The 23,862-nt window shown below is 52.6% G+C and overlaps 1 protein-coding gene across 3 annotated transcripts; it reads right to left on the reverse strand.

Annotated features, from left to right (window-relative positions):
- Positions 1–222: 222 nt before the first annotated feature.
- On the reverse strand, positions 223–23,831 carry BLTP3A (bridge-like lipid transfer protein family member 3A). 3 transcript variants are annotated; one of them, XR_007907970.1, is made up of 22 exons: positions 23,710–23,831; positions 14,062–14,224; positions 13,270–13,308; positions 12,724–12,815; positions 12,352–12,541; positions 11,989–12,129; positions 11,247–11,417; positions 10,532–10,709; positions 10,106–10,192; positions 9,806–9,970; positions 9,161–9,303; positions 8,258–8,399; positions 7,569–7,762; positions 5,822–7,362; positions 5,408–5,595; positions 4,769–4,920; positions 4,525–4,672; positions 3,641–3,912; positions 3,159–3,267; positions 2,686–2,801; positions 2,099–2,276; positions 223–987 (listed from the first exon to the last, which is right to left on the reverse strand). XR_007907970.1 is itself a non-coding variant. In XM_051808879.1 (21 exons), exons 1-21 carry the CDS (start codon positions 23,751–23,753, stop codon positions 2,151–2,153), a joined length of 4,401 nt encoding a protein of 1,466 aa, XP_051664839.1. In that variant the 5' UTR covers positions 23,754–23,831; the 3' UTR covers positions 223–2,150. The 3 variants fall into 3 exon arrangements, 2 of the variants coding, with proteins under 2 accessions (XP_051664839.1, XP_051664841.1); XM_051808879.1 differs by having other exon boundaries at positions 223–2,276; XM_051808881.1 differs by lacking the exons at positions 223–987; positions 2,099–2,276; positions 2,686–2,801 and having other exon boundaries at positions 3,641–3,725.
- Positions 23,832–23,862: the final 31 nt, after the last annotated feature.

The following is a 23,862-nucleotide window of genomic DNA, read 5'->3' on the forward strand; positions in this document are numbered from 1 at the left end:
GCTGGACTCGCTGTGTGCCAGGGCAGGGCAGGATGAGGCTGTGCCTCAGCCCACCACAAGGTGCTCCTGGAGCTGCTCCCAGCCTGGGGCAATGCTGGGTCCCTGGGGCCTCTGAAGTCATGGCTCAGCTGTGCTTCCAAAGCCAGAAAACAGCACAGTTGAGAAGACGGGGGTGGGGGGGGGGGGGAGGGAGAGGGGGGGAGAAGAGGCCTGAGCCTGGAAGGAGGTTAAGGAGTTTAATTTTGCTCCTGGTTCATAGAACCAATAAATGCATCAGTGGAAACAAACTGCAACAAAGTTCCAATACTGGCTAAAACTCAAATTCAAGTTCAGACTTGCACATTCCCCCCGTCCCCAGGCCCCCGGAGCTGCTCCTGCCCCAGAGAGGTGCTGAGGCCACGGGCTCTCCCACAGCACCTGTGGTGGGCAGGATTCCGTGGGCTCCCACCAGAACAGAGGATGAGTCCTTAGATAAGGGGCTCCACAAAGTAAACTTTGCTACTTGTGATCCATGGAGATCCCGGAGGTTTTGTCCTCCCATGCCTGTGGGTTTTGGGTTACAGTCCTTTTTACTGGGACTTCAAAGCAAAGAAAACGCTTGAATTCTTCAACAAAACCCATTGACTTGAGTTGCTGGAGCAAGAAATTTGCTGTAAACAACTTGGCCCCAGCTGTGCTCAGCCTGCACACATGGGAGGAGCTGTGGGACCCTGCAGGTGGGCACCAAGGCAGAGCAAACCCTTTGCACCCCACTCATTCCCCACCCAAACAAAACATCATGAAAATTTGAAAGAGCAGAAGAGAAACCTTCCATTTTCAAGCAATTAGCAAAGAAAAAGCAGGAACACCATTGCATTCCACCTCAGGCAAGCAGTCTCGGAGCTCCTGCTCCCCAGGGGAGAGGGAGCAGCACAAAGGTTTGGCAAAGCAAAGTCCAACTTCTGCTCGGAGGCTCTGGGCAGTTCCCAGGGTCTGTTCCAACAGCACCTGGATCCGGAGAGGCTCTGTCACCTCCTGCCTTGCTCTGGGAGCTGCTCACAGCAAGTCACTCCCTGCAGAGGAGTCTGACACGTCAGCACTGCCTTCGCTGCTGAGGGCTGGGGAAGGCAGTGCCCCTGACACCCACTCCAAGTGCGTTTTCCTCTCGGGAACAGAGCAGGTGGCTCTGGAATGTGTCCCAGGCCAAGCAGCCCCCTTGGCCACAGACCAACAGTCCTGCTGAAGCACTTCCCCCAGACAGGAGCTCAGTGCTGACAAACCCCCACGGCCCTGCAGGAGCAGCTCCTTCCTCAGGGGTCACAGCTGTTCCCTCTCCCCACCGGAATTCCGGCACACAAAGCTGTGAGGACAACGTGCACCCCAAAAATTACACAGGTCATCTCACTCTGAGACTGAACCAACTTCCTTCCCCCCTGTTCTTTGATAGTAAACTTAAACAGTGCCTTGTAAGGAATCAATTCCTTTGTTTTTCTGCATCAAAAAGCCAAATGTTGTGGGATTAAGTGAGAATGAACTGGACTAAGTTTAATACACTGTCTCCACACAAGGAATTACTGGTGGAGAAAGAAATCTGAAGGGATTTCTTTACTATCCTGACCCTGTTCTTGGGATAGTGAGCTGTATCCCCTCACTCCACAGGGGGAAATCCCTTCTGCACTCCTGTCCCTCCCTCCAGGAGCCAGCAGAGCCCTGAGCCCTCTGCCACCCCTGTCCTGTCACTCCCCAGGTGCTGAAGTGACCACCCTCCTCCTGCCATGTCCCTTGGTGAGCAGGACTGGGCAAGAACACAACAAGGGAGGGTGAAAGAAGCAGAAAACCCAACATGGACCCTCTCTAGATGTCACCATGGAAGGTGAAGGCTGAAAGGATGAGGAGACACAGGATGTGTCTCCCCCCAACATCTGACCTTGTGTTTGCAGGCTGAGCAGTGCCCTGGCTCAGTGCAGCACTGCCAGAACACAGCAAAGAAAACTCCTCCTCATTCCTTCCCTGTTTGTCTCAGCCAGGCCTCCCTCCCTCCCTCCCTCTCTGAGTCCTGTGCAGTCCCAGCTGGTCTCAGTCCCTGGATCAGACCCATTTGGCAGCGACGTGACCAAACCTGCCCTGGTGGTGCTGGTGCTGGTCCCTGCTCCCTGGCAGTGCCAGCACTGTCAGAGCTGGAACAGGGGGTTGTATTTCCTGATCTCCTGCAGAAGATGAGCCTTGTCCATGTTGGCTTCTGCAAGGGCCAGTTTCATGGTCTGCAGCTCCCTTTGCAACTCTGGCACTTGCTTTAGCTACAAGAGACAAACAGAAAACAAGGCAGAGTTTCCAAGGTGCACAGTGACCTGCTCAGAGGAGAACCAGAGCAGGAGCTTTTGAGATGAATTACATATGACACAACTTCTCTTTGTGGGAACCTCTCTATTCCTGTTTTTTGAACAAGGAACTGGACACAGTGGGAAGATGGACCCAACCAGAAAAACAACCAGGTTTCTGAAAGGGAATGGGAAGGTTTATGCTGGGCAAGGTGCCCTCACTCCTCAGAACTCCCATAAGAGGAGGCACAGGCTGCTCCCCTGGGCACTCCCTTCCTGCAGCTCACCACACCTGCCAGGGACTGCAAACACATGAAGGCCAAAGAGAATTTCCAGCCCCCTGCCAGCTCTCTCCTTGTCCAGACAGCAACAGGCAGCAATGACTCACCTGCAGCCCATGTGCTCCTGCTGCTGGGGCTGCCAAGACAGACTCTGCTGGGGCCTTTTGCTCCTCAGGAACTGACACAGGTTTTTCCTCTTTCAGTGAGTCCTTCCCCTGGGGAGCTGGAAAGCAACAGAACACATTCAGGTGTGGACATTCACATAAGAGGGCTCTTGGCACAAAAAGAATAATATTTTTTTTCTTCTCTCCCCCCTCTCCTTTTTAAGCAGGGAAACAAAATTCTCTTTTCCATTTTAAAATGAAGAAACTAAAGCAAAGGAAGAGGCAGAAAGGGGTCCTGGCTGTGTGTGCTCAAGGAAATACCAAGTATGAATTCCCACACTAGGAAACAGAGGCAGGGACTGCTCCCACCCCAGAGCCCATCCTTCCCAGCAGCAACCATCATTCAGTTCCAGTCTCCTCCAGCACAGCCTGAGGGTGCAGAGGGACAGTACAACCAGCTCCTGGATGTTGCTGACCTGTGAGATAGAACACACCATCGTCCCTGCGCCTCACGACAACGTGATCCACTGCCAGGGTGATGGGGACAGGGCCAGGGGAGGTGGGGTACACCCGGGGGCTGTCATCCTGGCAAAACACAAAGCAGAGAGGAGATGAGCTGCTGTGACAGCTCTGGCCCTCTGGAAAGGATTCTCCTTGCCTGCACCCTCCTCAGGAGCAGCATTCCTGCCCAGCAGCCCTGCCAGAGCTCACCAGGGCACCCACCCACGGAAGGGCCTGGCTGCATGAAGAGGCTGCACGTGAGCAGTAATCAACAGCTCCCTTGGGTTCCTCGTTCATCCCTAAGGCAGTTTTTAGAAGCAAAACCAGTCTCAGGAAAACAGAAGTTCTACAGAGGCCCCTAGGAATCCCATGGGGTCCCTTCTCAAGCAGAATCTTCCAAGCGAGCTCTGCCCTGGCTGCCATCCCGGGAGGAATCTCTGGTTCCCCACACACTCACCTGCATCGTGATTTTGGCATCCACCACCTCTATCTCCATGGGGATCACCTCTGGAATGATCTCATCCTCGAGGAAGGGGCCCAGGCTGGTGAGGGAGGACATGCCGAGCTGTGTGTGGCAGCCCCGCAGCAGCACCCGCAGGAGCCCGTTCCGCTCGGCCAGCGGGGAGTGGGCAGCGGCGGCGGGACCCCCGTCCAGGCGCAGGCACAGCTGGGGCTGGGGCGGGCTGGGCACGGGGGCTGCAGGCTCCTCCACACCCGGGGCTCCTACAGCTGGAGCAGAGAGGTGTCACTGCACAGCGGGGCACCAGCGGCCGGGTCTAAACCCAGAAAGGGCATCTTGGAAAGCCCATTCCTGCCCAGCTGCAGAGAGCAGCCAAGCTCACAGTGACCTCAGTCTGACATCATCTCTCACTTGAAATGAATCCATGTTGGAGCTGTCTGGGGTTTGTTTACTTAGGGGTTCAGTTACCTTTTTTGGGGGGTGGGGGGTTGATTGTTTTGGGGTTTGGGTTGGGTTTTTTTAATTCGAATTTAGCCCTGGGGAGGTACCCTAGACCAAAAGCATTTTTCTCAGAGCAGGAATAACTTTGGGGTTTCCCTAGATAGCTTTATTCACTCTTTTAATTCATTTCGTGCAGCCTAGCAGGAATTAAAAAAATCCCAGTCAATGATTACTAAGCCCCACAGAGCCTGGCTATGCAGGCATTTGGGAAACATCTTTGAAATGCAGATCTGAACCCTCGCAGCTGAGTTGTATTCAGTCCTAACCACCCCAAACGCTGAGGTCCCAGTTACTGGAATATTCCCCGAGCAAGGCTGCTGTAAAAGCCAGTTCTAAGAGCACAGCTGTAAAAGCAGCTGAGTCCCAGAGCAGTGTCTCACCCACGTAGCCACGCAGATACTGCCACATCCCCACGTTGTTCAGCTGCTCTGGAACCACGTTCATCACTTGTACAGCCACAGACAAATCATCCCCTCGTGCCTCTATGCCACAGTTCACCTCATTCATCTTCAACACGAGGACAGACACCTGAAAACAGCCACCAAGAGCTCATTGATTACAACAAACATCTCTCTGGTTCACTTCCAGATCCACTCAGGGACAGAACCCCAGTGCCAGACTGACCAGCTGCAGGCTGGGGTCTTCACTCTGGGACGTGGAGCTGTTCACCTCCGGGGACAATCCACCCTCATCTTCGGCCACCAGGCTTGTCCTGCTGCCTGAGTCACCATGGGCCTGAGGAAGCTGCCTCGAGGAAAGAGGGTCCAGGCTGGGTTCTGAAATGAAGTAACAACAAAACTCGATTCCACTTCTTTTTCTGGTTTTGAGAAGTCCTGATGTCAGCATCTGCCTGAATCTCATGGCCTCTCAGCCTATACCATCCTCTGGAGAACTCTCTCCTGCTCCTCTGATGAGTTTAAGCAATACAGAGTTGAAGTGAAAGATGTTCAGAGTACTCTATATCCAGCCAGCCCTTCCTAAACCATTCCTAAACACTCCATACACCCCTCCACTGGCACAGTCATAGCCCCTGCTCTGCTATGGCCTCAGGACATCGTGTTATGTGCAAGGTCACCCCCCCACTCATTTACACTCCTCATCTCAAAGAAACAGCACCTACAAAAGGAGAAGGAGCCACTGGGGGGGAACTACTGATGGCCTTCAAAAGCAATTCCACACGAACACAGCACGGAAGGGTTGCCCATGGCACAAAGCTGTTCATCACTGTGAGAGGAGAGGAGAGGAGAAGCCAAGGGCTCGTACCAGAGTCTGTGAGCAGCACGAAGCCGTCGCTGCCGTCGCTGTCCAAGGACAGCCCGTCCTCGGGGCCGCTCCCGTCCACGGACGTGGTGTCAAAGGAGTGCTGGGACGGGGTTCTCTTCAGGGAGAAGAAACGCATCCGGCCCCCGCCCGGGGTCACTGCTCCCTCCTCTGCTTTGGGCACAGAATCCCTGCAAAAAACCCAACACAAACCAGTGATAAAGGCAGACACCTGAGCCTGCAGGTTACATGGATATTGGGCTGGACTCTGACCTCTTGCAAGTCAGACTTTAGTGTCCTCAGACCAGCCCCAGGAGATGGAGACTTAACTCATCTCCAACCCAAAGGACATGGGAAGAGGGGGAGCAGTTCAGTCTCTGTTCCCCCTCCTGCACCCTGGGAGCCCGTGGTGCTCACCTGGCAGGGGGCAGGGAGAGCATCCTCTGCACGGTGGAGGTCATCCTGTCCCGGCTCAGGCTCAGAGCATCCTTGGTGAGGGACATGGCCTCCTTGGTGAGGTCCATTGTCACGTGCAGAGCCTCCTTTGTGGCATCCTTGGTGATGTGCAGAGCACTGGAGAGCTCCACCTCGATGTTCCTCAGTGGGATGAGCTCTGCCTGGACATCGAGGGCGACGCCTCCGCTGCCCGAGGGCTGCACATCCGAGGTTGGGCTGGAAGGGAGAGCAGGGGGGCTCTGAGGTTGGCTGCTGGTCTCTGCTGGTCTTTCTGCTACCAGGGCTTCCACAGCTTCATGTGCTTCCTCTATCAAGCCCTTCTCCTCTGTGTCCTTACCACGTGGAGCTGCGCTCAGAGCTCCGTCACTCGCAGACCTTGGGAGTGACTCTGGCAGGACACTGGCACTGGTACTCCCGACCTCACTGTCCTCTGGAAGCTCCGAGGAGCTGCACACTCCCTTCTCTGAGCTGCTCTCTGATTTCAGCTCCTTCTCTTCGGCCGCCAGCCCCTCCTTGCTGTCTGAAGGAGAGAGCTCAGACTCGATCAGGCTGGTTGTGTCCGAGTCAAGGGATCTGCCTTCCGGGACAGACCCTGGAGCAGGGTTCATGAGCAGGGCCACTTCAGCACTGTGGAACATAACTCCCACACAAGCAGACATGGGATCTAAAGGACACCCAGTCACTTCCTGGGTATCTTGGGCCAGCTGCTCCTGTAGTGTTTGCAGAACTTCCTTCATCCTGAGCAGCACCAAGTACTGGTAGTGGTTGAGCCGAACTTTGACATGAACAGATGAGGACATGAGCACATGGATATCAGCAGAGGCTTCCAGCTCTTCACTGTCTACTCCATCATCAACTTCACAGTCAGATTCTCCCAAGACATCCATTGTTTCTGGGGCCTTGTAGATGTTCTTCAGGTCCTGGTCAGTCTTTGATCTTTGACAAATGCCGTGTTCTCTGGAAAGGTTCTCGTTCTTTGAGTGGTTGCTAAAGCTGGCAGAAGGCTTGATTTTCACCTCAGAGGCAGCCAGTTCCTGTCGTTTAGATATCTGAGCTTGCCTCCACCTCTTGGGCAGGCAGGCCCAAATGGAAAGGGGAAAAGGGTCAATAAAGCTGAGGGCTCTGCCCTTGGAGCTTTCAGCCCCCTCAAAGCCCAGGGCAAGCTCAGTGAAGTTCACAGACCACAGATCCTCAGAGGCAGAGGTTTTGTGGAGCAGCTGGGGCAGGCCCGGGTGCTTCTGAGGCCTGTCATCCACCTGGTAGGCGTGGCGCAGGAAGAGGGTGTGCAGGAGGCTGAAGCTGCCCTGGGCCCGGGGGAACTCGGTGTAGCCGGAGTGGAAGAACTCCGAGCCCGCGAATCTCCGGAAGAGGCTCTGCAGGTCCTGGCAGCCACAGGAGGGGCCGTGCCGGGTGTTGGTGGCCGTCACCTCTGACGTGCCAACGCAGAGGCTCTGCGGGCGATCCCGATGGTCCGTGACCTTCTTATCCACAGGGATGTTGAGCTACGTGGGGAAGAGAGACGTTGCCTATTCTGCATGAGAACCTGAGCACCCGCTGTACTGCCCACAGACCAAACAGAACTAGCACAGGTGGCAGACAGAGGAAAGTCAGAGCATTTGTTTCCTCACTGTGTCCTGGTCTTGTGTGCCTTCCACAACAGGGAGGGAGAGAACACCGAAGGCTGGGGAAGGGAGGAAAGGAATGGTACCTTCAGGTGGAAACCGTCCAGTCGGACATCAACGTGCTCATCACGCTTGCCTGAGTCCTCCAGCTTGTAGATGGCTTTGAACTGCTCCAAGCTGCGATAGAGATCCAGGCAGAAGAGATTGATCCAGAGCACACTTGCTGTGTCCAGGGTGAGAATCAGGCCGTTCAGCTGCACGTACAGGTTTGGGCACGGAACTGGAATGGAACAGATCAATAAGAGCAGAAAAGGCCCTTCAGGTCTCCACAGCTCAGTGCAGAATCTGCACTGACAGCACCAATGCAGGGCCTTCACCACCCTGGGAGACTATTTCTGAAAGGGAGTAGCTGTGGTGCAGGCAGAGAAATGAGGTGTTCCAGGTCTCCCATCAAAGCAGCTGCAGAGTACCCAGAGCACCCCACAGCCCTGCTCCAGTAATGACCAGTAAGGCAGAACCAGGAGCTGGGCAGGCAGCAGCTGCTGCAATTCCTTCCTGCTCACGGTATTTTGCAAGCACAGCTCTGCATCCACACTATGTACAAACTTTATCCCACCTTCCCACAGGCAAAAAAAAAAATTAAAATTAGGAAGGCAAACATCAGGAAACTAACAATGATGGACAGAGAATATCTAGGGTTTAACACACCTAAACAACTAAGACTGATGATTCTTAAGGAAACTTATAAAAGAAGGTGCTAACCTTGGTGTATTACCTGGAAAGTCCTGATTGTCTGGGAAGTAATACTCTGTGAATTCAATATGGATTGCAGAGACCTGGTCAGGGAGTTTGAAGAATTTTCTCCTACATGAAACCAAGGTGGAGGGTTTCTTACTTTGTTGCCCAGCTGTAGAAACCTGAAAGCACAACGGAATGCAGCTGTGCAGAACTCAGACACGGCAAACCCAAGTGTCCCAGTAACCCCACAGTCACCTGTATTCAATCCACCTCATTTACACATCAAACATACGCTGCTTTCAAACAAAAATAAAAATTTCTTCTACTGGCTGATATTGCCAACTCCTTTCCTTTGAGGGAATTTAGTTCTTTATGTCTCCTGTCACTGCTAGTAAGAGCCATGACAAGCAGAATTAGGTGACATGAGCAATCAGAATGAAACCTATCACAGCTGTCTGCAAGATCTGCAGCACGTTGGTAAGTCCATTGTAGTATCTGGTGCTGCAAAAAGCAAAACCAGCTCTTGGAGAGGATACAGGGCACATGGGTGTAGGTCCTGATCCAGGATAGGGATGCTCTGTCCCAGGTCAGAAAGCCTGAGGTAAGACTTATCCTCTGTCAAAAATCCACATCCTCATGGACTTCTCAAAGGTATGGGATCTTTTATTGAGGGCCTGCCTAATGCTTGGTGCAAGCTTAGATATGAACAGAGGGCAGAAACCTGTGCTTATGCAATTTCCTCTGAACGTGAAAACTCCCAGCAGTTCACACTTGGGTGGGAAGTTTCCCGTGCAGCATCCTAACGGCGCCTGGGCTCTCGGGGCAGGGCTCGGTTCCCCTTGGATGGCACGGGATCCAAATGATTTATTTAAGTCATATCTGATTACATTTCTCTTTTAAAAGTGCCCCGGACATCTCCAGAGCCTGCTCAGCTCCCTACCTGGTGCACATCCAGGTCGTCCACGCGCACCAGGACGCAGCTGGAGCGCAGCCGGTGCCAGGGCGGCTGCCGGAGCCGCGGCAGACTCGTGGGAGGGGCTCGGCCTTTCTCCGGGGGGCTCGTCTGGGGGCTCTGGGGGGCGTCTGTGGGGACAGACAAGCAGAACCAGCAGGGTTTTAGTCACCTCCTTTGCATCAAACTCCACCCTCAGCACCGACACCTATTGTGCTTACTGAGCAGAATGAACAGCCCCAAAATTAGAAACAGATGAACACAGCTGGGCAGGAAAAAACCTCAGGACTTCTGAAGGAAGAACACTGTGAAAGATGAGTCTGCTCTGTGGCAAGAGAACACATTCTTCAGCCAGGTCTTAAGTACTTCATTTCATCCTTATAAACTCACTTATGGAGAAACTCAATAAGAAGCCAGGAAAGGGACCACTGCAGCCCATCCATCCTTGCTGCAGAGCTACCCCAGAATGACAGCCACTTTCCTTTGACATTATATTTATGATTTTTAGAGTACTATGGATTTCTGCATCAACAAATCAGCTTGCTCAGCTGGGGAGGAGCAACTAGAGATATTGCTGGATGGAGCAAAATTGGTACTACGTCCTGCTTCACTAGTTTTATCAAATACCATTACCTGGTTTCTTTTTGAAGGGGGAAAGTGGAGTCCTGGCAAAGGCAGGGTCCATTTCTTCATAAAGCTTCTCAATCTTGCTTTGAAATTCACTGACCAACTTCCTTGCCCACTGTCCCCGTGTCTCCATTGCTTCACTGTACCTCACCCAATGCTTGCAGGCATCTCCTGTGGGAAAGCAAACATCCTGGCTTTAAAAACCGAGGTTCCTTTCTTCTAGTTCTGCCTGAAGCCATAGAGCAGGACTGTTCTTCAAACTCTTTATATCCCCCTCCTCAAGTTGTGAGGCCACAGGCTCCTTACCTGCCCTGTGGAAAGGATAATAGTCAAAAGCCATCCTCCTGAAGGTGAGCTGGATGGCACCTCCCAGCATCCCATGCTTCAGAGCACCTGTGGGAAACAGAACAAAGAAAACAGTGGTCAGCCCTGCAATCTGAGTCCTGATCCAGGAGAAATCACAACTACATTGCTCTGATTGCCACCACTGACTGACTGACACCATGGCCAGGATCAGGGTACCATCTCTAGAAAGCTGTATCAAAATCTTGTCCTAGGCAAGGACACCTGAACGCAACCGGCCTACAGTTTATACGGTAAGAACCAGACCTAGAACCCCAAATCCCAAACTGCAAAACTCAGTTTTTGAGTTTCCAAACTTGCTTTCCAACCCCCTCCAAGCCAGAAAACCACTGCCTGGGGTGATGTTGTCCCTGCTGCTGCTCTCCCCACCTGCCTCCCGGGCGTGGCTGTCGTCGCAGATGTGCAGGTCCAGGCGGGAGATGAGCAGGTGGTACGAGGACTCCTTCATGTCGTGCTTGTCAAAGTACTGCCCGATGCTGCTGGGGCTGGGGCTGCCCCCAAAGGGCTGGGCCCAGGACTGCTGGGCACTGGGAGCAGGTGGGGTCACCTGTGGGAGAGAGACAAGCTCGGTGAGAGCTCAGAGAGAGGGGAAAACAGAGAGGGGCATTATAATGCACTTAAGCAATTTATGTCATCTTCCAGCCTGTTTATAGAAACTGAATTGGGATTCCCTTTCCTATGTTTTCATGAGCAAAGCTCTTTGTCTGTGGCTCTGCCAGCTGCAATTCACTTCTCTTGAAAGATGCTTTAAGACTCCTGGGCCAAAAGGGCCAAATATTCCCAATCCCTCCTATGCAATCTCACTGTACCATGTGCACATCTCTGCTTCCCCAGAGCTTCTGACTCCAGCTGCAATATTCCTTCTCCCTTTTCCTTGACTTGGAAAACGCATTTTATTGGCAATGAATCCCACTCCTCTGGTCACTTCATTGCTCCTCATCAGCCCACAGTCCATGTGACACTCACCTGATACCAGGGAAGCCCATGTGTTCCCATCAGGGGATACCCTGTGAGCATGGGACAGATGCCACAGAAGTAGAAACTACCCCTTTTCCCTGGCAGCCCAACTTCCAAACTCATTCACCTGTACAGACTCTGGAGCCAAGCTTTTCCTCTGCTGAGCAGATTTCTCCATGGCCTCGCTCAGGGACTCAGCATATTTCATCATTGCCTTCAGCTGGGAGTCTGTCAGCACCCACAGCAGGTCATCCAGGAGAAACATCAGCTTGGAGGCCACCACATTGCAATCTTTGGTCTGCAACAGCAAGGAGACAGGGACTTCAAAAACTGCCACCACAGACAGAGAGCCTTCATAACATACAGAAAGAAGGGAGGCTGCTCTGAAACTCCTCTGGGATGTTATCTGCTGGATGTCCACAGCACCTCCTCTCAGGTGGAAAGTAGTCAAAGACACCTTCTCTTTAGGAGGCAAACTGCTCGCTGGTTTAAAATTGGAAAAAAAAAAAAGGGAAAAAAAAAGGAGATAGTTTCTTCTTTTTTTTTTTTTTTAATCATCACATTTCCACTGACAGCTAAAAATCAGGCTGCCAGGCTTTCAACTCCCAGTACGGAGCTGACAGCTCTCCTTGGGATGTTCAAACAGATTGAAAAACTCGCTCCATCCATGATATCCTCCCCTGGGAAATAAACTGCTTTGACATTTGGTAAGGACACAGCTGCCTCTGACAGAAAACATGGAGTGACACACCAGCCTGGGCTCCACATTTCTGAAGGGAAAGAAGAGCTGCTGAGGAATGTGGGAGGAAATATCATCACTGCACCAGGCAGCGAGATTGTGTCCTGCAGAGCATGGAGGAGACTCTCACCCTTCTCTTGAGAGAGATCTGGATCCTCCCCTGGTTGGTGATGAGTCTCAGAGGAGTAGTGACAGGATCCTGATCACCATTGTCTGTGGCATCTGCTTCTATCCTCAGTGTCTGCCAGGTGAGTTCTTTGAACGTCAGAACCTGCCCAGGAGGAGAAAAACACTGAGAGTTTCACAACTTCGAGGATTTAAAAAAAAACAAAACACTCAGACAATGTGAAATGAAACAAAGCCACACAAAATCATTCACCACACTTTTCCTCTGTGATCCCAATACAAACTCAATTCGGACAGCAGCCTGAGGGCCCCAGGGCTGGGGTGGTCCCAGTGGGGGCTGTGACAGGCAGGGCAGGACAGTGCTCACCTCTCCCCTCTGTGGGTCGGTGATGCGGGTGAGGCGCAGGTCGCTCTGCTGCCAGTTGGGGTTGACACTGTAGCCTTGGAGCTGCCAGAGCTCAAAAGAAGCGTGAAAGGCCTTGGAGTGGATCTTGATGGTGATGGAATTGACAACAATAAACATCCCCTCCACGACCTTCTCAGCAAAGCCATATTCACTGCAAAGAGAAGAGCCCTCCATGGCATCACCCGTCAGACAACAGGCCTGGCACAGGTAAGGCTCACACACAGGTTTAGAAGCAACATCAGAGGCACAGTGCAGGGAGGTGACTCAGGGAGACCAGCAGGCCCCACAGCCCAGCAGGACGTCAGGGAGAAGCCCCAGGGCTCAGGGTCTCACCTTTGGCCGGCAGCCAGAGCGATGGGGGACTGTCCGTTGGGCGGCCGAGGCTCCTCACACGTCCTCATCTCCACCTCCACCTTGTCCAGGTACTGCAGAGACACAACGTGGGAGCCTTCAACACCACACCCAGCCTCCAGCTCAGCCCACCAGCCTGGGGTGTGAGACTCCAGCACAGGGACAACCAACTCTGGAGCCTCCTGCCTCTCCAAGAGTCTCATGTGTTAAAGCTCTCACACCAGCAGTGCCCAGATCAGGGTAACCTGAAACCCCAGAAGTGGGGAAAACGAACAACAAAAACAGGCACAAGGTTGCCCTGGACTTCCCTGAGAGCTCGTCTGGCTCCATCCTGCAGTGAAATGGGGATCTCATGAGGGGGCACTCGTGGCCAAAGAGGACTGTGCTCCCCATGTGCTAAGGGCCTGGAGGACTCAGGTCAAATGAAAATTTGAGCCCTTCATGGTTTCCCTCTGCAGAATTTTTCTCGAGTAGAAGAGATTGAAAAGAGTGAGGAAGAAAAGAAAGGGACAAGAGAGGCAACATTACCAGGCAGATCGGATGTGTTTTCAGCTTTGTCCACTGGATCTGAAAAGATGAAGTTGAGGTTACAGGGGTTATCTTTGCATTGGAAAGTTTTAGAAACTGCAGGAAACCACCTGAGTCCAAACTTTGAGCCCTGTTTCTCTGAGAAATGTCCACAATGTCTCACTGTATCCAGGTCAAACAGAGACACAGACAAGACATTCCAGACATCAGATCTACAAACCCAGATGAGCTTTTGGATCTCAGATATCGTCACGAGTAATAGATATTCTACAGGTCAAATTCTGTTATGGAGAACATTCCTGGCCTTGCAGAGTTTACACCTAACTGCTGCTGTTACTGGAAGTCAGGCAAGTCCTTTGAAGACTGTGCACAAACCAAAAGGCTCCATTTTATTTTCATACAGCAACGCTCACTCTGCAGCTCTTGTAGGAGGGAGAACAAATGTTTGTTACTAAACTAAGCAGATCTGACTCTAAAAACAGAGCACATCAGATGAGTAAGACAAACTCATTTTTATTGTCACTTGGCAGAGTAGAACCATATTTCTTTTATAGAAAGTCTCTTCAACATCCTAAAAACTTTCGCATTCATGGAATGCAACTGTGGTTAGTACCAACTGCAATTAAGCAACCTGGCAGTTCATGTCAGCTAAAAGAATATTTTGCTTTAAAAAGTACAAGGAGGAAGAATTTACAAGAGTCCAGTGTGCAAAGTGCACAATCCCAACGATCCTGCCTGTGCACAGTAACTTTACCCATCTGAAGTGGGGCCGTGGGTGCAGCCCCCGCTCACCCTGATCGAGGCCTTGTTGCAGTAGACACGAGTGATGGCGAGCCAGGTGGGCAGTTCCAGCACATTCTGCAGCACCTCCTCATCCAGCTCCAGGTTGGTCAGCTGCCCCTGACCTTTCAGCGTGCTCAGGTTGATTTTGTCCGGGGAGAGATTCTTGGTAAACCTACAAGAGAAGAAAGAGGAGACTCTAAAAAGAGCCCCCAGCGAAGCTGCTGGGACTGCAGGAGCATTTCAGAGCTATTTTAATACCAGAGTCTGTTTGTGTTTCGTTAAACCCCTTCTGACATTTTTAAACCCTAGGTATGTCGGTTGCTCCAGAAAAAAAAACATCTCTACACTTTGACATTTGAAGGACTTTTTTGTTTTAAACCAAATTCAACTCTGAGAAACTGAAAGTTCCTTCTAAAGCTCTGGATCCTGGAAACCAGCAAAACTGCCCTAGGACAAAACAAAAGAAACTCAAAGCCTAACTGCAACAGCTCAGCAGTTTTATCCTCCCAGAACTACGACGTCAGCAGTGAACAGTTTAACTCTCTAGATTCTTTTCACCCAGGAAAGCAAAAGATCATCAGTGTTTAAACACACCCAGGAGGGTGGTGGAGGTCAACCCGGCTTCTCAGCATCTGTACCAAGAAACTGCACATTCTGGAGTGTGCTCCAGCAGGTGCTCCACTGGCTGGGAGCTGCAGGGGTACACAGAGGGTGTGATTAGTGCTGGGAGTCCTGTTGTGAGCACCCACAACCCCAGACGCGGGAGAGAGTTAGAGCAAACACCTCCAGAGGCAAACACGAGCATCCTTGTGTTGCATCAGAGAACCAGCTCTGCTGAAAGCTGATGGCATCGTGTCCACTTGGGATTGGGTACTAGGAATAAAGCAAACACAGCTTGGACAGGTAGGTGATACAAAGCCCTTAAGCTCCCAGGCTGCTGTAGGCAGAGATCAGCTCAGGGTGGGGAGCAGCTTTCTCACACCTGCACAGAGGGATCAGCCCCGGGGCTCAGATCCTCATCCCGGGATCAGCGTGCTCAGAGGGGAAGCTGCTTTCAGCTGGGAATGCAGAGGAAAGGCACAAGCACATGCCTGAACCAGGGCATCACTTTTATTTAGTGTGGAGGTATATCAGAAATACCAACAGTGGAAGAAGAGCAAAGCTGAAACAGGACACTGCAAAGCCCGGTATGAAACAGGACCCAGCTAAACCAAATAACTCTTTGTCACCATCTCCAGGGAAAGGCTGCAGAAATCCTGCTGAGCAGGTACCAAAACCACCACCAGTGCTACCAGACTCTACAGAAGAATCCTTTCACAAGGCATTCTAGATGCACCAAAATGCAACATTCCACCCCCAAAGCAGAGCTTACAGACCTCACCGACGTTTGGGACAACAGCAGCTGCAAGTTTTGGAAACAAAAATCTCAAATGGAAACAAATACTTTGTTTTAAACCACAGCCCAAATTCCCCAGGATATGTTGCCTATTGCCAAACCCCACTCTCAGCTCCTGCCAGGTACAGGAATCCAAGATCTTGGAATAACCTTCATGTTTGAGCCACTTTGACACCTGCAGTGACACGGGACTTACAGGGGGCCAGAGTTCCTGCACACCTGGGGCTCACCCTGCCAGGTCTCCACTGCTTCCCAAGAGGAACCACCGTGGTCAGTCCTGGGGAGCAGGAGCAGCGAGTGCAGACAGTGGTGGATGTTTGCTGGCAGCTCACCCCATTCACCCTCAGCCACAGCATCCTCCTGGCAGCAGGGACTGCTGGCTTAGAGAAAGCAGAATGAAAACAGTGGCTATTGGGAAAACTGACACGGGAGGATATTGGCACTTTTTTTTTTTTTTACAACCCAAACAGAAGCCAAGCAGCACTGAGCCAGCAAACTCACAGGGCAGCACTCCTTCAGAGCCTGCTGGGATTACCCTGGCAAAAGTCAACCCTGAAAATCTATTTGCTTAATCATCAGCTTGAATTTATATCAAAATACGATGTCACTGCTGAAAACGACTGCCCCATTCCTCAGCCTGCATATCCAGAGGCCACAAACCCACTGACTGCAACAGGGAGTTAGGCCCAGTCTGACTGCTGGCCCAAAGCCAGGCCAGAATCATAAATAAATTTATGTTTACATTTGTAGCTGTCTCGCCACACTGTCTCCAACCAAGCAAATGCACAGACAGACAATGTCAGAAGACATCTGAAATCATAAAACTTCTCCTCAGATCCATGTCTCATCACCCTGCTGCCACACAGACCAGGAACCCTCTTCTCATGTATTCAAGGAGGGGGCTCTGCCTCAGCCTCCTCCCCACAGCTCTCCAGCCACCACCCCCAGCTCCACACATGTATTTCTATTGATACCCTCATCACTAAGGCTGGGAGAACTAATTAGCTGTACACCAGCAACCTTCATTTTGCTCAATGACCAGCATCATCTCTTGGCAGAAGTGACACCAGCCACAGCTGCAGTAAGTAGCTGGAAAATCCCTCCAAACACAGGTAAGGCAGGAAGGGGGAACTGGTGAGCTCCACCTGAAAACAGCCCAGCAATGCTGAGGGCCCGGGAACAGCTGCAGATCCAGGTTCTTGCCTTCACAAGAGTCACAGCAAGGGAAGAAATGAGGATTTTCTGCTTTGATTTGGAACACAAATATGTAATTTAAGTAACTGTGGCAGAAGGACAGCAATTGGACATGGAAAAAAACAAACCTCAACAACTATATTCTGACCAATGCAGATTTGCTTCTTCCCAAAACCTTTTCCAGTCTTGCCTGGTCTGGTTTTGGACAGGGCATTTAGTGGGATTTCCATCTTCCTTGGGAATCTTCTACAATTCAAAAATCTCTGTGATAGGTCATTTCACCTCACGTTCAAACTTCTTATCTCAGGAGCCACAGGGCAGGTTCACTTGGACAAAACGTTCACAACTGCTAAAAGAACAGGTCAGTGACTTCCCAAATCAGGGGTACTCTCAAGGAAGGCAGCAGTGGAAGCTTTAACTGCAACCCACGTGTCTGAGGATTAACTGAAAAATAACTTGGAAGGAAATAAAACTGGGCAAGTGAGCGACACTTCTGTAAAAAGGGAGAAAATAGCTGCCTCGAGGACACGCAGGAAGAACTAAAAGCCTTTTGAAGAAGAAAAGCCATTTTACTTCCTCGAGGTTTCCTATAAGCAGGGCCCACTCTGCCTGACAGCAGGCACTGCAGACAAGGGCAGAGCTGCAGAGGAGGAAGAGAAACATGCTGAATTAGCAGAGGATGGGACTAATGATTGCACAGCACGAGATGGTGCCCAGATCTAACAGAGCTGGTGTCAGCCCCACTTAGCACAAACCCATTTAGAGTTTAGGGGAATCCAATCAACACCAAACTGCCCAAGTGTTTAGGAGACAGAAAGCACCACATTTCTAACCCTCTCTGTATCTCCAGCTGCACACTGTGCACAGCTCTGTGTGCCCCAGATATCCCAGGAGGCAGGAACACCTTCCCGTGGGGACAGTGAGGTCCCTGCACCATCAGCCCGATGGCTTCGTCCTGCTCCAGTTCCACAGCAAAGTGTTCCCACACACCCCAGTACCAGCCTGTCCCAGGCTCCTTATCAGGGTGCATTCAGGCACACTCACAGCCCTGTACACACAGGCCACTGCTGATGGCTTTACATTATCAGCTTTCTGTTTTTCCAGGCCTCAACTGCACTGAATGAAAGGCTGGACCTCTCAGCCACCCGAAGCCAAACACAAAACATCCTGATGAGTAATCAGTTGTCTTGGCTACACGTCACCAACTGCAACCCAACATGGCTAAGAGAAAAAGGCTTAGAATTTCAATTCAAAGTTAAAGTTGCAGGGGAAAAAAATCAGCATTTCCAAGCAGATAAGACAGGAGTCTGAACCATTACACAAAACAGAACATCGGTTCACTCCTCCTACAGCCTCCCTCAGGCCTCGAGGACACTTTCTTGTCCCAAGCAGAAATTTCTCCGAAGGGTTCTGAATGCTGAGACGCTCCAGACCAGGTGTGCTCCTGGGTCCACACCCACAGCACCACACGGGGTACCAGGAGACCTGGAAAGCAAACCACAAACCCATCTGAGAGAAGAGGCTTGGCCTCTGCCAGCGGCTGAACTCCATCTCACTGAGTAAAGGGGCTGCTTTACTATTTCTAGCTCCTCAGCTGGACACTCAGGGAAATTTAAATGCCAGCTGCCCCACGCTCCCAATCTGGAATGAAAACCCTCAGCAGCTGCCAGGGAATTTCCCAAGTCTAAACCTCAAGCAAACAATAATACACAAAAGGAAACTAGGAAGAAACAGAAAAAATACATGCACTAGTCCAAAGCCCCACTTCTTCGTCCTGCAATCCAATCTGCAGTTCTGGTTCCAACCTGCAGAAACTAAAGGTTATTACATCACTCAGACTCAGCCAAAGACCTGCAGAGGAGGCTCAGGCAGTACAGGAGCAATGAGGAGAGTCCTGTTTGACAGCCCCTTCCCATGGCAGAGGCTCAAGGGCTCTGGAGAGGTTCCACAGGGCCAGCACAGAGCTCTGCAGACCCAGAGTTGCTGTGACAGAGCTCCAGCCACATTTTCCTCCTGAGCTACTCAAGTGCAGTTTATTTCTGCTGCAACAAGCGTCTGTTTAGCATTCCAGAAATGGCACACTCGTGTCTCGAGCCGAGGGGAAGTGTTTGGAAGTGCCTTGCACCCAGCAGCTGACACATGCTCTGTAAAACTGACCACTCAGTTCTCCTGGCAAAGAGCAGCACAGCAACCCTGACTTTGGAGGTTACTCTCTGTGAAGGGAAAATGCCACGTCCTGTCTGTGCCCACTCCTTTTTCCCACCCTGCCTTGAACAAAGCAGTGGCAGGTATGTGCTACTTTACCTGTAGCTGGGGTTGTGTCTTGACTTGATATTAAAATCCCTTGATATTAAAATTTTTAAAAGTAAAAAATAGCCATCAAAACGTACTGGGAAAATAAGAAATTTCCAAATTAACACATTGAGTAAAGGGTTTGCATCCAGCCTCATGTGCCTTGCTGGGCACAGCACACAGGAACTCAGAGATGGCTCATGGCCAGTGGTTTGGGGCTGGTGCAGCCACTGCTGGGACCTGACAGAGCTTTTTCCTCATAAACTGCCTCACGGTGTCCTGCCACGAGCTGCTCCGTGCTCTGGATCCACCATGTGCTCTGGGGCACTGGGCACCAAAGGAACTGTTACTGGCCAAACAGCCCCCACTGAACAGCAGGAACAGGGAAAAGTAATGGGGTTCTTATCAGTGTTTAACCGCTGGCAGCTCTGTGGTTTCATGAACTTGCCATTGCTGCAACAGCTATTTTAGGCAAATGATCACCTCAGAGATCATCACAAAAATTTCCCTCATCACCAAAGGAGGATATTAAGGCAGCTAAAGCCAAAATTGCAAACTTGGTCTCAATTCTAGCGAAGAGCCTCTGTCCAAGGCAGGGCTCTTGCTGCCTAAATCACTCATGCTTCTGTACCTTCCTCAGGCCATTCCCAAATGCAATTTCCTTGCTTTCCTCCTTACCCACCATGCTCGTTAAATTGCTTCCAGTTAATTGGTAATCAAGGTCAGGAAGCTGGGAGAAGCCTGAAGGTTGGTGGTAAGCACACGTCTCTTACAGTGGTAGCTCTTCCAAACTCGGAGGGTGCCCAGCAGCCCTCAGGAGCTGCACGTGCCATCCTGTGACTGCAGCAAGGGCACAGCTGCAGCACAGCTCTCGAGCACACAGCGATGCTGCAAAACACGTCACGGCGAGGGGGAAGCAAAGAGAGCAAACAGGAACTCGGGCTCTGCTCTCTCACAGCGACGTCCAGGCTGCAGCGCTTGGGCAAGAAAGGTGAGCACGGGATCTCACCCCTGCCATTCCAGCCCCAGAGAGCCTCTCACCCCTGGCAGGGTGACCACAGCTGCAGTGGCCTTTCTCTGCCCTGCCTTGGCCTGAGTGCAGGACTCTGATGGGGGGGATGGACAGGGAGCAGGAAAGGACTCACAGTTCCGAGCACTGAGTTCCAGAAGGCTCCAAGGCCCCCCGTGGAACAGGCAGGGCTGGGGCTGGGACCCGGCTCTCAGATCTTTGTGTTGGCACAGAAGTAGCACAACTGCGTGGAATGGGTAATGCCAAAGGCATCTTTAGGGCCAGGAAGGGATTCCGAGATCCTCATATCCAAGTTGGGAAACAGCAGCCCCCGGAAGCCCACACTGCGACACCCACGAGTTCCTGCTGCCAAAGGGATCTGGAACAAGCTAAAGATACACCAGGGGCCCTCCCAAGCTCTTCACTTACCCACTCCCAGCAGCTTTGTCAGCTGCAAGGACTGGTGCAACTGCAAGTGGAAGAGGGGAGAAAGCAAGGCAACCTCGCCCAGAAAAAGGGATGTACGACCCAATCCCTGGGAATGAGGGAAAGCTCCACCAAGGTGCAGCACTATTACAGGGAGCTGCACGAGGCTGTTTCTCCTGGCCAAGTACCTGACCTACACTGACAAGCACCACAGTGTTACACCCTCCCAGGCTGCGCCACGGGTCTGTTCTCTAGCAGGTTTTTTTAATTCTGTTTCTAAAGCCCATCTTACTTACCCAAAAAGGTGGCTCCATACTGTCCTGAGGACAGTTTGCCAAATTCACAGCCTGATATCCCCAAATTTCTGTGGTGCACATCTGTTACACATCTGCCCAGAGCAGCAGCTCCAGCTCTGCGCTCTCCTCAGCAAACAGGTCTCGTTTCCTGTGCTGGTTTTCCTCTCTGGCAACACCTATGCTGGTGTTACCTAAACCAACTCCTCTCTCATTTCTCCTCTGCTTCCTTCTCATCCTTCTTTCTGATATTCCCAGAGTTTCTCCTCAGCTGCCATTCTCCAGGGCTCCTGTTACAGCGAGACACACTTGTGGTCTCCTTCCCCTGCCCCCAAGCCCCAGCCCCGCTGTTCCTCTGCTGACACCAGCTTTCATCTCTTCACAGCAGCAGGACTGCACTGCATTTCCTCTGGGAGCCATGTCCTGTGTGCTGTTGGATGCCTGGTACTCCACAAGCTCACACGCTTCAACACGTGTACCAAAAGAGAACGTCACAAAGCAGCTGTTAGAGGCAGCAGGGGATAAACCATTCCAATGCAATTAAATAAAAGTAATTTTGGCAGGGATTTCCACTGCAGTGGTGGTATATGAAATAAGCTGGGGCAGCGGACTTGTGGATAAACAGCCTTTGTCCCTGAGAACAAGGATCTGCTGTGGCTGCACCGACACTGGTTAAAGAAAAAAGACAATGAGAAGAAGTTACTTTCAAACAAGACCAGGAAGAGGCAAAGGCAGCTCACTGATTTTATTTTAAAGCGTTAGATGTGCTTCTGTGAATAATGACAGGCTGGTAAACACAACCACACACACAACCAGCAGCTGATGTCCAGGCAGCTGACAGGGCCCCAGCCCAGAGCAGGGGCTGATCCCCGGGGGGCTCACAGGGAGCCCCTGATGTTGGGTTCCAAACACTCTCCCTCAGAACCAGCACTGTGCCTGCCTGGAAGCAGCAAGAAGTGAAAGCACCTAATCTATTTGCTTTTCCAAGCTAAATATAGGACAAAGGAGTGAAAGGCACAGATGGTGAAAGCTCCGCAACTTTTGAGATTCTCCTGCTCTAGGAATTTAAGCTGCTAAAGCACACACAGGCTGAGCCTTCCCAAATACCTCCACAAGGGAGCAAAGCCCAGCTGTACCATCGCCACCGGGTCACACACGTGACACGGGATCACACCTCATTCACAGCTCCCTGATCCTGCTGCCCCTCTCCTGACTGCTCCTTGCAAATCTCCACGGAGAGAAGGAACAAAAACACACCCCGTGGGGAATCGACTTCAAATGGAGACACAACAAGAGGAACAATGAATTATTTCATATGCAAATGTGAGCACAAAATAAAGGTAGATTAATGATTCAGTAGCAAAATTCTTCCAGGCAAATGAGCATGGCTGAAAGAAAACCCAAAGGGAGGGTGAAGCCGAGGTATTTAGAGGAAACAAAACCAGAACGGAAAAAACTTCATCTTTTTATACACCATTAAACTGTTTTCGAACTGCATTTCTGCAAAACATCCACAATCCTTGTGCAAGAGAGGGGCAAGATCAGACCAAGCACCTGAAAGCCAAAGTCCAAGTAGGTAAACAGGTAGAGCTGCAGAATGTTTTGGGACTCTCTGTCCTCCTTGGAACGGCCCAAAGGAGACACAGGTGAACATTATCAGGCCTGATTGGAGGGGAAAAGGGGCACTTTGGGGCAGGAAAGTGCTGTAACAGTGCAAGGTAAGGGAGACCAACAATCAAAATTAAGGAAAAGCACCAGCAAAAGTGTATTTACGTACAGAAAGAGAATTGTCCATGAGAACAACACACGCAGGATCAGCACCCAGAGATAAAGCCAAGCTCTGTTCCATCCTCCATTACAAACTGCTCTCACCCACCTCTCCATGGTATAAACACTTCACTGCCTCCTGACCAGGAGGATGAATCTGCACTGAGTGTGACACGCTGGTGTGAGGTGGAATGAGACAAAACTCGGAGATGCGGGATGTCCAAATCCCAAACCCAATGCAGAATTCCATTTAAACCAGCACCCAGAGCAACTCCATCACTCTGTCCAGGACAGTGCCAAGGGAGCTGGAGCACCGAGCAACTGGTGACTCCGAGCACACAGACCCTGCACTGAGCCCACGGTGTGCAGGGACAGTGTGGGGCTCCAGGCACCCCCAGGACTCAGCTCCAGCCCCAGAGGGTCGGGATCCGCGGGTCTCGCTCCAGCCCTGAACCCACAGAGCCCGCACGGGTCACTGCGGGCCCCTCGCTCTGCACCGGAGCGTCTCCAGCAGCAGGGACGGGAGGGACCTGCCCGGCCGCAGCTCGCAGAGCGCAGAGGAGAAGCAGAGAGCGGTGCCCTCACTGCCCGCTCCGACACGGCTCCCGCCGTCCGTGACACCGAGCCCGCGGCCGGGAGACAACACGGGCCTTTTGTCCCAGGGCAGAGGAGAGAAGGCCCGGCCCGAGCAGGGGCTGCGGCCGCGGGTCCGCACCAGAGAGCGCCCGCTCCCGCCCCGCGGCCCGCCCGGGACCCACCGGGAGCGACGGAACGCGGGCGGCCCCCGAGCGCCGGTGCGGCCCCGCCCGGGCTCTGCCGGGGCTGATCCCGCTCCCCGCCCGCCTCCCGAACCTCCATCGCCCTGCCCCGCTCAGGGCCGGCACCGGTACCGGGCACTGGTACCGGGAACCAGCACCGGACACCGAGAACCGACACCAGGCAACCGGTACCGGGCACCAGGAACCGACACCGGGAACCGGGAACCGACACCGGGAACCGACACCGGGAACCGGCACCGGGCACTGGCCCGGGCTCGGACCTCCTGGGCCGGGCGGCAGAGCCGGGCCGGGCCCACTGCCCGGCACCCCCGAGCCCCGGACAGCCCCAGGCCCGGCGGCTCCGCAGCCCCCCGGACCCTCAGCCCCCTCCGGGAGCTCCCCAGGCCGCTGCCCGGCGGTCCCCAAACCCCCGCCCAGGCCCGGCCCTCGCCCCCCGCAGAACCCCGAGAGGAGGAGGAGGAGGAGGAGGAGGAGGAGGAGGGTGGGGAGCGGGAGCCTCACCGGGAGAGGTGCTTCAGGATCTGCTTCTTGATGATGCCCGCCATGCCGGGCCGGCGGGTCAGGCCCGCGGGCGGCGGGACCCCATCGCGCACCGCCCGCCCCGCACGGCCCGCCCCCTTCGGCACCGCCCGCCCCGCACGGCCCGCCCCCTTC

The sequence above is a fragment of the Manacus candei genome, unplaced genomic scaffold (assembly GCF_025592945.1).
Source record: "Manacus candei isolate 608988 ecotype Guabito, Panama unplaced genomic scaffold, ASM2559294v1 h1tg000073l, whole genome shotgun sequence".
Classification (NCBI taxonomy): Eukaryota; Metazoa; Chordata; class Aves; order Passeriformes; family Pipridae; genus Manacus; species Manacus candei.

Coding starts and splice junctions, on each gene's coding strand:
- BLTP3A (XM_051808879.1), bottom strand. CDS start 23,753: ATGGCGGGCATCATCAAGAAGCAGATCCTGAAGCACCTCTCCCG. Junction 13,309..14,061: donor GCAACAAGGCCTCGATCAGG/GTGAGCGGGGGC, acceptor TCATCTTTTCAG/ATCCAGTGGACAAAGCTGAA. Junction 2,277..2,685: donor CAGGAGCACATGGGCTGCAG/GTGAGTCATTGC, acceptor TGTCTCTTGTAG/CTAAAGCAAGTGCCAGAGTT.